Source organism: Mytilus californianus, unplaced genomic scaffold (assembly GCF_021869535.1).
Source record: "Mytilus californianus isolate M0D057914Y unplaced genomic scaffold, xbMytCali1.0.p SCAF_2, whole genome shotgun sequence".
Classification (NCBI taxonomy): domain Eukaryota; kingdom Metazoa; phylum Mollusca; class Bivalvia; order Mytilida; family Mytilidae; genus Mytilus; species Mytilus californianus.
Genome location: NW_026262668.1, coordinates 52,871,837 through 52,886,851, shown reverse-complemented (window position 1 = coordinate 52,886,851; position 15,015 = coordinate 52,871,837). Strand labels below are relative to the sequence as shown.

The 15,015-nt window shown below is 32.2% G+C and overlaps 1 protein-coding gene across 1 annotated transcript in view; it reads right to left on the bottom strand.

Annotated features, from left to right (window-relative positions):
• LOC127730015 (uncharacterized) overlaps positions 1–14,765 on the bottom strand; it is a 40,563-nt gene extending 25,798 nt beyond the window's left edge. Inside the window, exons 1-2 of the mRNA XM_052238061.1 lie at positions 14,461–14,765; positions 7,951–8,110 (exon numbers count right to left, since the gene is read on the bottom strand). Coding sequence (XP_052094021.1) covers positions 7,951–8,110; positions 14,461–14,737 — 437 coding nt within the window. The 5' untranslated portion in view covers positions 14,738–14,765. The remainder of the gene's footprint in view (positions 1–7,950; positions 8,111–14,460) is intronic.
• Between the last annotated feature and the right edge of the window lie 250 nt (positions 14,766–15,015).

The following is a 15,015-nucleotide window of genomic DNA, read 5'->3' as shown; positions in this document are numbered from 1 at the left end:
ATGGGACACTGATGATGCCCCCTCTTGCATATCATATAAAGTTATAAAGGGACATAACTGAAGAACAGTAAAAGTGATGCTACCCAAATTTGTTATTAGTCCCCTACCAACGAAGTCGAAGGGGACTTTAGGTTTGCACTCTGTCCGTCTGTCTGTCCGTCCGTCTGTCCATCCGTCAGTCCGGCAACTTAGCTTTCCACACTTTTTTTCTTCGTTCTTGAAGATATTGATTTGATATTTGGTATATAGTTTTATCATGACAAGTTATAGATCAAGTTCGAATTTTGTTCCGGTTTGATGATTTAGTCTAGAGTTATGGTCCATAAAAAAACTCCATAACTAATGTTAGAGTACTATGTTAAACCATATAATCTGTACAAAGGGAGATAACTCATTATTTAAAAAAACATTCTTTGGTAAATTGTTTGAGGAATTTTGTGGCAGGTTTATATGTTATTTTTTATAAACTAATTTTCTGAATGCTACATGTATATATATATTTTTTTTTTTATTAAGTGAAATCCTTTAATTAGATAATAATCTATTTTTATTAAGGTATATATTTCATTACATTACATTGTGTAGATAAAAGTTGTTGAAATTTTATAGGTAAGTTACAAATCTATATTAGTTTGTGACAAATAAAAGAAAAAACATTTGGAACTATTAATTAGGGCCCCGCCAAATGGCGGACGCCCTATAGTGATCAGTCTGTCTGTCCGTCCGTCTGTCCGTCCGTAACAAATTGTGTCCGCTCTATATCTAGAGAACCGTTATGATTTCAAAGTTTATACTTGACATGTATATTAACCAACACCAGAGGGTGTGTCATAATGTATGTACAACTTCCTAGGTCAAAGGTCAAGGTCAAAAACTTTGGTTTAAGTTGACAACCCCATGTCCTATGGTAAAGATCGTGTCTGCTCTATATCTTGAGAACCGTTATGATTTCAAAGTTTATACTTTACATGTATATAAACTAACACCAGAGGGTGTGTCATAATGTATGTACAACTTCCTAGGTCAAAGATCAAGGTCAAAAACTTTGGTTTTAGTTGACAACCCCATGTCCTATGGTAAAGATACAAATTTTTTACCAGACATTATTCACAGCGGGGCCCACAGAGATGGCTCCCATCTCAATGATATCTAGTTATATTTGATTGTAATTTGAAAATAGATATACATTGTATTACATCATATCTAATGTTAGCTAGAGTGTTATAGGTTTTCCACACTTTTTTTCATCATGCTTGAAGATATTGATTGACAATTGGTAAATAGTTTTATCATGACAAGTTACAGATCAAGTTCAAATTTTTGTTTCGGTCTGATAATTTTGTGCAGAGTTATGGTCCTTGGACTTGAAAAAATTCACTCATATATTCAGTTTTCCACACTATTTTTAGTCATGCTTGTTGATCTGAGTTTTGTAGTAATAAGTATTGTGTATATGTTCATAACATTTGGTTGAGGAAAACTTAAGTTAATAGAGAACAGAAAAGAAAAATTCAGCATTTTTTTCCTTTTGTAAAGGGGCATAACTCTAGAACAGTAAAAGTGATGCCACCTAAATTCAAACTTGATCTGTATTTTGTGGTAATAAGCATTGTGTATAAGTTTCAAAACATTTGGTTGAGGCAACCTTAAGTTAAAGAACAGAAACGAAAAATTCAGCAATACACCAGTTTCACATTTAACTGCGCATGTGTCTATTCTAATTAGCCAAACTATGAAATCACGCGATAATCCCTGAGAGTTCATCAACTGGGGGCTTACGGTTGATAAGCAGTGACCATGCATACTTGGAAAAACAATCATCTGATTAAGTGTTTGCGTTTACATGTCCAAGCAACATGAGCATCATTTGAATCAAAATATAAAAATTTTACTGAGGAGACAACTTTATTAACAATGACACATTCAAAGATTTAAAACGGACTACTGCTGTGTTGTTGGTAGCAGTAATTTACAATCTGATATGCCACCTGGCTTTAATTGTACCTTTAATTGTCACGAATTCACGCTGAGGTCGTTCACTTAACGGGAAGAATAAATTAAATAAATAAGCGGGGCTCACTTCATATACATAGTAAAAGGTCATAAATTAAGAAGTCAATTAACACCTTAGCCATGTGGAATCCTCGTTTTACCTTGTACAATCTCACCAGGTGACAACTGATAAAAACGTACCCTTTTCTATACATACAGTTACTGAAAAGGGCGACCATTTGATTAATTTATTCAACTTTTGTACACAATTATTTCCTGCATTTTGTGTAGCAGATTATTCTTTTCCATCCTGTCTTGGTCATAATTATTTATTTTTAACTCCTACTAGAATATTTATTTTCTGACCCCCACCCGGAAAATCAAATGGTCATCCCCTAATATAGATGTTTAAAATGTTAACCCTGGTACCTAATTACACTGAGATATCATGGCCAGTACGTATACGGTTAATGCCACTGGGAATATTTTAACAATTTAGAAGGGGGGTCATTCAGCAATTTAATCTTATTTTATGGCAAAGCGTGGTAATAACAGGATATTCAATTACTTTTAATGGCATGAAAAATGATAAAAGTTTAAAATATGTAGAAAATTACTCTGGCCGCTGAACCTCTGCTCAGACGAAGTCGATCATGAACATAGCTTAAAAATTAAAATGCTATTGCATGCATTGTATTATAGTCTGATTTTTGAAAATTGAAGATAAACCTGTATTTCTGATACGTATTTTAAAACTGCCTTATATCTCACTTTATTATCATGACCGTCTAAAACATCACTGACACAAAAATATTTGAAACAAATGTACACACAAATAAGAAGATGTGGTATGAGTGCTAATGAGACATCTCAATCCAAGTCACAATGTATAATAAATGTGGATAGTGTCCACATGTGGACACAGATGATGCCCCCGCTTGCATATCATATAGTTATAAAGAGACTTAACTGAAGAACGGTAAAAGTGACGCTACCCAAATTTGAACTTGATCTGAGTTTTGTGGTAATAAGCATTGTGTGTAAGTCTCATAACATTTGGTTGAGGCTAACTTAAGTAGAGAACAGAAACTAAAAATTCAGCAATTTTTCTATTTGTAAACACCCATAACTCTAGAACAGTTGTGTATAAGTTTTACAACATTTGGTTGAGACAAACTAAAAAATTCAGCAATTTTTATGTTTATAAAGGGACATAACTCTAGAATGGTAAAAGTGTTGCCACCTAATTTCGTACTTAATCTGTATTATGTAGTAATAAGCATTGTGTATAAGTTTCATAACATTTGGTTGAGGCAAACTCAAGTTAGAGAACTGAAACAAAAAAATTGTACTTGATCCTTGCTGAGTTTTGTGGTAATGAATATTGTGTATAGGTTTCATAATGTTTGGCTGGGGAAAACTTCAGTTACAGAATGGAAACTAAAAAAATTTGCAATCTTTCTATTTATAAAGGGGCATAACTCAATAATGGTTAAAGTGACACTACCCAAATTCAACTTGATCTGTGTTTTATCAGTGGAAGTCAATATTAAACATTGCATTGTATTAAGCATTGATTGTAGTTGATCCAACTATAATCATGGTCAAAGGAAGATAACTCCAATTTTAAAAATATATTATATAAACTTGATATTTAGAAGAAAATAAAAATTTTGCAATTTTTCCTTTTATAAAGGGGCATAACTCTAGATCGGTTAAAGTGACACCACCAAAATTCAAACTTGATCTGTGTTTTGTGGTAATAAGCATTATGTATAAGTTTCATAACATTTGGTTGAGGCAAACTTAAGTTAGAGAACGGAAACTAAAAATTTTGCAATATTTCCTTTTATAAAGGGGCATAACTCTAGATCGGTTAAAGTGACGCCACCAAAATTCAAACTTGATCTGTGTTTTGTGGTAATAAGCATTGTGTATAAGTTTCATAACATTTGGTTGAGGCAAACTGAAGTTAGAGAACGGAAACCAATTTCGGGACGTACGTACGTACGTACGTACGTACAGACGGACAAGGGTAAAACTTAATGCCCCCTCCGCTACGGCAGGGGCATAAAAAGTTAACAATTATAGGTCAAAGTACGGTCTTCAACACGGAGCCAGGGCCCTGTCTATTACATGTCTATTAAATTAACAGGAAAGTGTTCTATTTTAGTTATATGCCATGTATGCTGGATAAAACGCTTGGTGGCTCAATTTTTTCTGATGGTATTCTGAAGGCATTTTATAAGAGCTATCTTCTCACATTTTATTTTGAAATTCAATCATTCATTTTACCTTCAAATATTCATATAATGATGCCTTAAAAATTTTCTCTGTATAATCCATACAAAATGTTTCGTAAAATTTCACAGCCTGTGGCTTGACAACAAACTCGGTGACCTATCATTGTGTTTTTCATATTTTTAACATATCACAATATATACTACATCTTTGACAAAGGATATAAGGAAAAATTCTGTCAATTTTCGTTTATACTTCCATACTACCATTTAATAGTGGAAATTTCGATTATTTAGTAGTGCCGGTAACTTGTCCTTGTACCCATAAAATTTCACGCATAATTAAGTCACCATAACAGTAACCTGTTTTTGTTTAAAAGAAAATTAAAAGTTCGAGTCTTATGATACTAAACATATATGTAGGCCGTAACCCTTTACATGCATGTCACAAGAAGATGTAAAAAAAATATTTAAGAAAAAATGTGAATTGATACTGGAACAGAACTGAAATTAAATGTATTTCTGATGTTTAGGTTGTTTTCTTTTTATCAAAACATTTTTCTCTTTTCACGAAAAATCAAACTGACATACAGCAATGTAGCCCAGTAAGCAAAAGAAAGCAATTACAAGATTAATACTTTTTTAAAACCATTTCACTCATAAACACAACTGTTATGAACTCTTTACAGCAACAGGATGACTTATTTTCTCGTTTGAATTGTTTTGTGTCGGGACCTTTTAGAGCTTACCATTCGGTATGGATTTTCTCATTGTCGAGGGCTGTATGGTGACATATGGTTGCTTTCATCTGTCATTTGGCTCTGGTGGATAGTTGTCTCATTTGCAATCATACCACATCTTTTTATTTTAAATTTATGTTATTCTCTGTTTAAACGGTCAAACTATTTATTCTGAATATATAAAATAAACGATTATTAATATCTTAAAATTAAATAATCTCAAGCATACACCACAAAATAGAGATGTGTATTATCGGTTGATTTATTATTGTGTAGCTAAATATCAGAGTCAATTCGATGTAGCCCCTGTCACGTATGATATCGTTAATTATCCTGCAATCAGCCAACTATTGTACAAATAACAGGTACACAAATAAATTTTTGCTTTATTTGTACTTGTACAAATAAAGTCTCCTGTTACCCCTCTTCCATGTTGAGCAAGCGGTAATGTGGATATTTCTTTTTGCATACCAGTTCATTTTGGGGTCCTCTTCGCTGTCCGCGTTTAAACTTTGTCGATTTCTTTGAAAAGTTAGAGACAATGATTTAGATTTTTCAAGTGTTGGGTGTAAATTTCAGGATAAAAACAATATATGTACATTGTCGGAAAATATAAAATTTATTTGTACTCGCTGCGAAACAGGAGAAAAGCTTGGCGAGCCTCGCTTTTCGTCCTGTTTCTAAAGCTCATACAAATAAATTTTATGTTTTCGGACAATGTACATATATTGTATATTTATCGTGGGATTTAAACTCAAACGCGCATATGATTTCAAGATCAGCGTTGATAAGTCGCTTATGTGAAACTGGTCTTTTTTTCCATTTGTAAAGGGGCATAACTCTAGAGCGGTAAAAGTGACGCCACAAAAATTCAATCTTGATCTGTGTTTTGTGGTAATAAGCATTGTGTACAAGTTTCATAACATTTGGTTTAGGCAAACTAAAGTTAGAGAACGGAAATGAAAAATTCAGCAACTTTTCCATTTGTAAAGGGGCATAACTCTAGAACGGCAAAAGTGACGCCACCAAAATTCAAACTTGATCTGTGTTTTGTGGTAATAAGCATTTTGTTTAAGTTTCATAACATTTGGTTGAGGCAACTAAAGTTAGAGAACGGAAACCAACTTTGGGACGTACGGACGGAAGGACGTACGTACAGACGGACAAGGGTAAAACTTAATGCCCCCTCTGCTATGATGGGGGCATAAAAACGGAAGATTTGAATTATTATCGGGAGGGACAGAAGAGGGCTTCAAAATCAGGGATATTTACACCCCCTCCGGAAGAATCACATGTCTGCTTTCTGCCCTCTTAATCATTGTTAAAGTTCGAGAGATGTATGATAAAACATGAAAACTATCAATTTCAAAACAAAAAATTTTGACACTCAAGTATGGTCATGATGTACATTTGAAATGCTAATTTTGTACTTTTTGACACTTTTTTGCACTTCATGTATATAGATGAACTGAATTGAACTATAAATGAGTCCAGAGACTCTTATACATGTTATAAATTGTATGTCATTAAAACAGAGAAGCTCATTAAACAAAATTCTTAAGACAGGTTTTCAAGAAATATTCTGAAAGTCAGGTTCTAAATACATTAAAAAAATTCAAAAAATCCAAAATACTGCTCAATTACATATAACAGTTAAGGATATTAACATCTTTAAGAATGCAATTGATAGTTTCTGTCATATTCACACTATTGTAGACCTTGTATTGTTGAGAATCATTTTGGATCTTGAGTAACTGATTATTTTTGCTGTATACTGCAGTTTCTACCTACTGTCTATATATAAGAATAAGAAGATGTGGTATGATTGCCAATGAGACAACTCTCCACAAGAGACCAAATGACACAGAAATTAACTATAGGTCACTGTATGGCCTTCAACAATGAGCAAAGACCATACCACATAGTCAGCTATAAAAGGCCCTGAAATGTAAAACAATTCAAACGAGAAAACTAGCGGCCTAATTTATGTACAAAATGATGAGCGAATAACAAATATGTTACACAGCAACAAAGGACAACCACTGTATTATGCATGTTATATGATTTTCAAGATTATAGACAGAAACAGTTTTCAAGTTAATAGACCAAAACTCTAAAATTGGCCAAAAATCATTAAGGTATTTAAGAGGGATATCATTTGATGGTTTCCAGTCATTATGGTATTTTTGTAGATCTAGTTTTCCTGACCATTTTTGAAATTAATTGTTTCTGCCACAGTGTTACGACTATCAAAAAAAAAAGAAGCAAAAACATAAAAAATATGTAAAAAAAAACCTATAATGGGATACCTAATAGTTTCAGGTATATCCACAATTTTTTTAAATCTTGTATTATAAATGATAATTTTTGTAGTTCACAGTTTCTGCCTATCTATTTAGAGTTTTCTAGAAAATAAGCAAATATGTTGGAATTGTTAAAAAAAGTCTCATTTCAGGGCGATATAACTCTTTTCAGGAGTCAAGTAATAGTTTTAATCAATTGGGTTATTTTGTAGATCTTATACTGATGATCATTTTTAGTATTTAGTTACATTTTTTAGTCTTAGTATCAAAAACCTTATTTAAGATAAAAATACGAAGATGTGGTATGATTGCCAATGAGACAATTCTCCTCCAGAAACCAAATGACGTAGAAGGTTATCAACTATACTAGGTCAGGTCAATTACCCTTATAAGCAGTCAATTGATCGTTTCAGTCATATCAACGATATTGATATTTCAATTGATGAACTTCTTTTAGTTTCTGTATATCTATTGTAGTTTTCAAGAAAAAAGACAAAAAAGCTCAAATTGGTCAACACCTGGAGTGTGCGGAGAGAGTGTGTTCGATGCTTGCCAGCTGGCTGGGTCAAACCAGTGATGGAAAATTGGTATTTGCTGCTTCTCCACTAAGCACACAGCATTCAGGTATATGCATGTTCAATACTTACAATTTGTTTTTACTCAATAAATTTGTACCTTGAATCAATTTCCTCTTTTACTTTAGGACCATCAACATTTTGATTGTTATTGCCAATAGCAACATCTCCTGTTTCAGTATTATTTTCTTTTGGTAACCTCATGGGTCCTGCAATTACTATAGGTTGTGTAACTTGTGTTTGTTTTCTACTGTCTAATTCTACAAAAGTTGCATCAATCACAAATATCATAGCTTGTTAGCAAAAATCTGATATATGATTTACAATCGTACCATGAATTATGACGAATGATATACATGTTTACTATATTCCCTCTCTCCCATTTTTATAAAACTTGTACAGAACAAGAAGCTCCAAGGAGCAGTTATCTATCATAGATCTGTATGTTTGTCTCGATTAATATTCAGTACATTTCCCCAATAAGGCTCAATAGAATGGTTTCAACCCCACTCGCCAGGATTCAAGTTTACTTTAAATTGGTCTAGTTGTTTCATAGTAGAGAATAATTTAGTGAACTCTTAAATAAATTATTGTTTAAAAAAAAATTAAACACCAGACTGAACCTAAATGTTGCTGGAATCTAAGATCACTACATATAAATATGTCTCACTTTCATGACTAACTTGACACAATATTATTAAGCATTGTTTTACTAGTATATATACCTCCATGACCTCTAGTCTACAATATTGTTATAATACATGTACCGGTATATAGATAAGTGCTTTTCTGAACTGATTTTTATTGTATGTTCTTCGCGCCTGTTCAGGTGCCTGTTCTAAGTCAGGAATATAGTCAGTGGTTACGTCTTTAGTTAGAGCAAAACCTGTCTAAGTGACAACCTGTATGTATATCCTACATGTATCTATAGGGACCAAAATAATTCCCCCAAGGAATGTTGCTGTTGAGCAATATTTTGAAAAACGAATTCCTAAATGATTATACGGCCATAACGCCCAAAATCAATCCCAGTGTTCCTTTTTTGGTATGGAACCTTGTACAATTTCATAGAGATCCATACACTTATACTCAAGTTATTATCTGGAAACCAAATGTCTTTGTACTACAAAGAAGATGACAACGTTATACCATTATGCAACGGCAAAAAATTTGGGGCTGTATAAAAAAATGAATTTATGCAAACATAAAAAATAAAATGCTTCGCTGGGGCGCAGCTTGATACGACCGCAGAGGTCGAACCCTGAACAGTTGGGGCAAGTATGGACACAACATTCAAGCTTGAAACAGCTCTGAATTTGGATTGTTATTAAATATTTGACACAGCATAGGTTTCTGACACAGAAAGAATGTGGTCTAAGAACTTAAAAATTTTAAATTTGACATTCACCTATTATGGTCCAATATCCAAAATCTAAATACATGGTTAGATTCAGCATATCAAAGAACCCCAAGAATTCAATTTTTGATGAAATCAAACAAAGTTTAATTTTGGACCCCAACTTGGACAAACTTGAAAACTGGGCCCATAATCAAAAATCTAAACACATGTTTAGATTCAGCATATCAAAGAACCCCAAGAATTCAATTTTTGCTAAAATCAAACTAAGTTTAATTTTGGACCCTTTGGACCTTAATGTAGACCAATTTAAAAAACGGGACTTAAAATTAAAAATCTAAATACACAGTTAGATTTGGAATATCAAAGAACCCCAATAATTCAATTTTTGATGAAATCAAACAAAGTTTAATTTTGGACCCTTTTGACCTCAATATGAACCAATTTGATAGCGGGGCCCACAAATAAAAATTTAAATTCATGGTTAGATTCAGCATATCAAAGAACCCCATATATTCAATTTTTGTTGAAATCAAAAAAAGTTTTATTTTGGACCCCAACTTAAACCAACTTGAAAACTGGGCCCATAATCAAAAATCTAAACACATGTTTAGATTCAGCATATCAAAGAACCCCAAGAATTCAATTTTTGTTAAAATCAAACTAAGTTTAATTTTGGACCCTTTGGACCTCAATGAAGACCAATTTAAAAAACGGGACTTAAAATTAAACATCTATTAACACGGTTAGATTTGGAATATCAAAGAACCCCAATAATTCAATTTTTGATGAAATCAAACAAAGTTTAATTTTGGACCCTTTTGACCTCAATATGAACCAATTTGATAGCGGGGCCTACAAATAAAAAATCTAAATACATGGTTAGATTCAGCATATCAAAGAACCTCATATATTTCAATTTTTGTTGAAATCAAACAAAGTTTAATTTTGGACCAACTTGAAAAATGGGCCCATAATCAAAAATCTAAATACATGTTTAGATTCAGCATATCAAAGAACCCCATATATTCAATTTTTGTTGAAATCAAACAAAGTTTAAATACTGGACCCGAATTTGGACCAACTTGAAAACTGGGCCAAAAATCAAAAATCTAAATACATGTTTAGATTCAGCATATCAAAGAACCTCATATATTCAATTTTTGTTAAAATCAAACAAAGTTTAATTTTGGACCCTTTGGACCTTAATGTAGACTATTTTGAAAACTGGACCCAAAATTAAAAATCTAAATACACTGTTAGATTCGGCATAACAAATAAATAAATGTGATCAAAGATTTAACAAATCTAATGCGCCATACTGTGCAATTAAAGATTACTTCTTGAAATTTTTCAATATTTGAAATTTGAAAAAAAAATAATATTTGAAGAATAATTCTTTTTAATTTCTGAAATCTGAAATGAGAAAAAATTGACCCCCCACAATTTCTTTTTATCCCCCCCCCTTTTTTCCCCCAAAAAAATTCTTTCCTCAAGATATGGTGATAATCTCAATTCAAATTTCCAATGGAGTTGGCAAACATAATTACCCATTTAAATTTACCTTAGTGCTAACTTAATCTATTTTATAATAGAATTTAAAATATAGTGTCAAATCTTTCATATGGATTTTTTTGTAAAAAAAATGATGCAACATTTGCAGATATTTTTACTGGTCTTCCTTTATAAATATGCATTTCTTTAAACATAATTTAAAAGCAGTGTAAGGGAAGTAACCAAAACGTTGTATTTGGATTACCTCCCTTACACTGTTTTAAATTATCTTTATTGTTTATTAACCATTACTTTATACATAATTTAAAAGCAGTGTAAGGGAGATAATTTCAATGATGTATTTGATTTATCTCCCTTACACTGCTTTAAATTATGTTTTGTACTAAAGTATTTGTCCATTAACCAGGACAACCTTGTTTTTCCCCCTTTTTTGCCCCTAATTCCTAAACGGATTGAGCCATAACCCCCCAAAGCAAATCCTAACCATCCCTTTGTGGTATGGAAACTTGTAGTATAATTTCAGAGAGATCCATACAACGTTCCACAGTTATTGTCTGGAAACTAGAAAATGCTTATTTTTGGCCCCTAATTCCTTAACTGTTGGTACCATAACCCCAAAATCAATCCCAACCTTCCTTTTGTGGTATTTAACCTTATGGTAAAATTTCAAAAAGATCCATTCACTTAAACTAAAGTTAGAGTGCGAAAACCAATGTGTCTTCGGACGACGACGACGCCTTTGTCATACCAATATACGACCACAAAATTTTTTTGCGGTCGTATAAAAATGACAATGTTTTTTAAAGGAGCATGTTTTATTTTTTGAATCAGTATTTTCCACCTGATAAGACACCTTACAACTAAGTTTTTGTAATGCTTTTTAAAATACAAAAAGAACCATTACTTTATACTTTATTATTATTTCTTCTATCTTAAAATTGTTATAATTCTGGAATATCTTTCATGTCAAAAGAAATTTGAAACAATATTTGTGTAATCATGGTAATTTTTTTTTTGTAATATTCATAGTACTGGATACTTTTTCTATTTCATTTTTTCAATATAAATTAAAATATAAAAGTAAACATTAGTTTAGGGGCCAGTTAAAGCCCACCTCTGGGTGCAAGATTTTTCTCGCTGTGTTGAAGACCCATTGTGGATGTGGGCTGTTTTCTGCTCTTTAGGTGGATTGTTGTCTCTTTGACTCATTCCCCCAAAACGATAGAATCCCTTAAGTGGATATCTCGAGTATACAGGGTTGTTACGATAAAAAAAAAAAATGTGGATAGTGTCCACATGTGGACAAAGATGATGCCCCCGCTTGCATATCATATCTATACTATCAAATGAGAAGACCTCATTTTGTGTGTCGCTTCTCTTCCTTCCACAATAAATTAATCATCATGCCTCTGTGTCCTATAGGTACCATGCATAGTCGCATTTGTCATCCTCACTTATGATTATTCTGTTTGGGTTATTTTGGGATGAAAACGAAAATATAGGCGTCCGGATATTGTTTTCGTCACCGGACAGACTTTTAAGTCATATAAAAGACTTCCGTTTAGGACTGTTTAAAATTACACAGAATTTTGGTAAATTTACAAACATCAAAATAATTCATGCATTCCGCAGATTTGTTTTCATTTTCACATGGCTTGGGTCGTTATATTCGATAATTTTATCCCTTGCTTACGCTCGGGATGAAATTCCAATTTAACGACTCAGGCCATGTGAAAATTTCAACAAATCTATGGCTTGCATGAATTATATTTCTTTATAAATAAAACATGATTATATACCGGTTTCAGGGGTCCCAAGAAATTGGATTTTTATCGCTTCCAGGGTTCCTGTAGCTCATATACCCAAAACATTTTATGTAATCAAGTTAGAAATTAAGGGTTGTTTGTAAATTTACCAAAATTCTGTGTAATTTTGAACAGTCCTAAAAATTGTGCGTTCATGTTACTACAAATAGTTTGACCTTTGCGTTGACATTCTTTAGATTTACATCCAATATTTTGAACTGGTGAAAAATTCAAAATGTTATATTGACATCTGTTCATGTTTAAGGTACTTTTGATACCTTTCCTGAAATTCTCCAGTCATAAAATCTTTTAAAAAATTCATCCTACAACAGTTTACATACTGCAACCATGCTTTAAATGCCTGCGATTTTGTGGGTGTGTTCTAGTACTTATAAAGGGACATAACTGAAAAAAGGTAAAAGTGACACTACCCAAATTTGAACTTGATCTGAGTTTTGTGGTAATAAGTATTGTGTGTAAGTCTCATAACATTAGGTTGAGGCTAACTTAAGTAGAGAACAGAAACTAAAAATTCAGCAATTTTTTTTGGTAAACACGCATAACTCTAGAACGGTTGTGTATAAGTTTTATAACATTTGGTTGAGACAAACTAAAGTTAGAGAACAGAAACGAAAAATTCAGAAATTTCTATGTTTATAAAGGGACATAACTCAAGAATGGTAAAAGTGTCGCCACCAAATTTCTTACTTAATCTGTATTATGTAGTATTAAGCATTGTGTATAAGTTTCATAACATTTAATTAAATTTGGTTGAGGCAAACTAAAGTTAGAAAACGGAAACAAAAAATGTGTACTTGATCTTAGTTTTGTGGTAATGAATATTGTGTATAGGTTTCTTAATGTTTGGTTGGGGCAAACTTAAGTTACAGAATGGAAACTAAAAATTTTGCAATCTTTCGATTTATAAAGGGGCATAACTCAATAATGGTTAAAATGACACTACCCAAATTCAACTTGATCTGTGTTTTATCAGTGGAAGTCAAAATTAAACATTGCATTGTATAAAGCATTGAGTGTAGTTAATTCAACTATAATCATGGACAAAGGAAGATAACTCCAATTATAAAAATAACTTTATATTTAGAAGAAAATAAAAATTTTGCAATTTTTCCATTTATAAAGGGGCATAACTCTAGAACAGTTTAAGTGACGCCACCAAAATTCAAACTTGATCTGTGTTTTGTGGTAATAAGCATTGTGTATAAGTTTCATAGCAATTGGTTGAGGCAAACTTAAGTTGAGAACGGAAACTAAACATTTTGCAATTTTTCCATTTATAAAGGGGCATAACTCTAGAATGGTTAAAGTGACGCCACCAAAATTCAAACTTGATCTGTGTTTTGTGGTAGTTAGCATTGTGTATAAGTTTTATAATATTTGGTTGAGGCAAACTCAAGTTAGAGAACGGAAACCAATTTCAGGACATAAAAATAACTTTATATTTAGAAGAAAATAAAAATTTTGCAATTTTTCCATTTATAAAGGGGCATAACTCTAGAACAGTTTAAGTGACGCCACCAAAATTCAAACTTGATCTGTGTTTTGTGGTAGTAAGCATTGTGTATAAGTTTTATAATATTTGGTTGAGGCAAACTCAAGTTAGAGAACGGAAACCAATTTCAGGACATACGTTCGTATGTACGTACCTACGTACAGACGTACAAGGGTAAAACTTAATGCCCCCACCGCTACGGCGGGGCATAAAAAAAATAACTGCAGCAATACCTAAAGTGTATTTGTTAGAACATAAATAGATAAAGATATACATCTGAAGTTGTATTTTTGCTATTTAATAGAGACATACATGCACAGCCTGAGAGTACTTCTGTACATAAAAGTATATCATGGTAATTAATATTGTAATTCTGATCATATGCCTTTTTTTTTAACTAAAAACTTGTATAAATTTTACCATCATCTCTTTTAACTGGTTTCCCACATTCTTTGCAAAAGTTCTGTTTTTCTGCTATAAAAGCCTCACAATTGCTGCCATCTTTTTTTTTTTGTATGCAAATTATTAGCTGTATTTGACATTTTGTACAAGACAGTACATTTGGGTTCTGGAGGTCATTACAACTTGGACAATTTTTCATCGTACTTATTTCTGATTCCAATACAACTTCTTCCCCACATATTCCACAATGCTTATCTGAACCCTGAACGTCATGAGAACAATTTTTGCTTTTCATACTGGTAGGAAACTTTTTTTATACAGTCTTTGGTCTAAAATATAAATATACATTATCAACATCATAATGATCATTATATAAATATAAACAGGAACATTTGATATTGCTTTTAAACATTACATTGTTGAGACAAACTAAGCATACAAAAGGATTGCAGACTGTCAAGTTGAAAAGTCAAATGAAATATCGAGGATCTGGATCAACCAAATTATGCTAAAACACTAAAAAGAAAATAAGTTACTGCCAAAATTGATTGTATAGTTGCTACACATGCTACA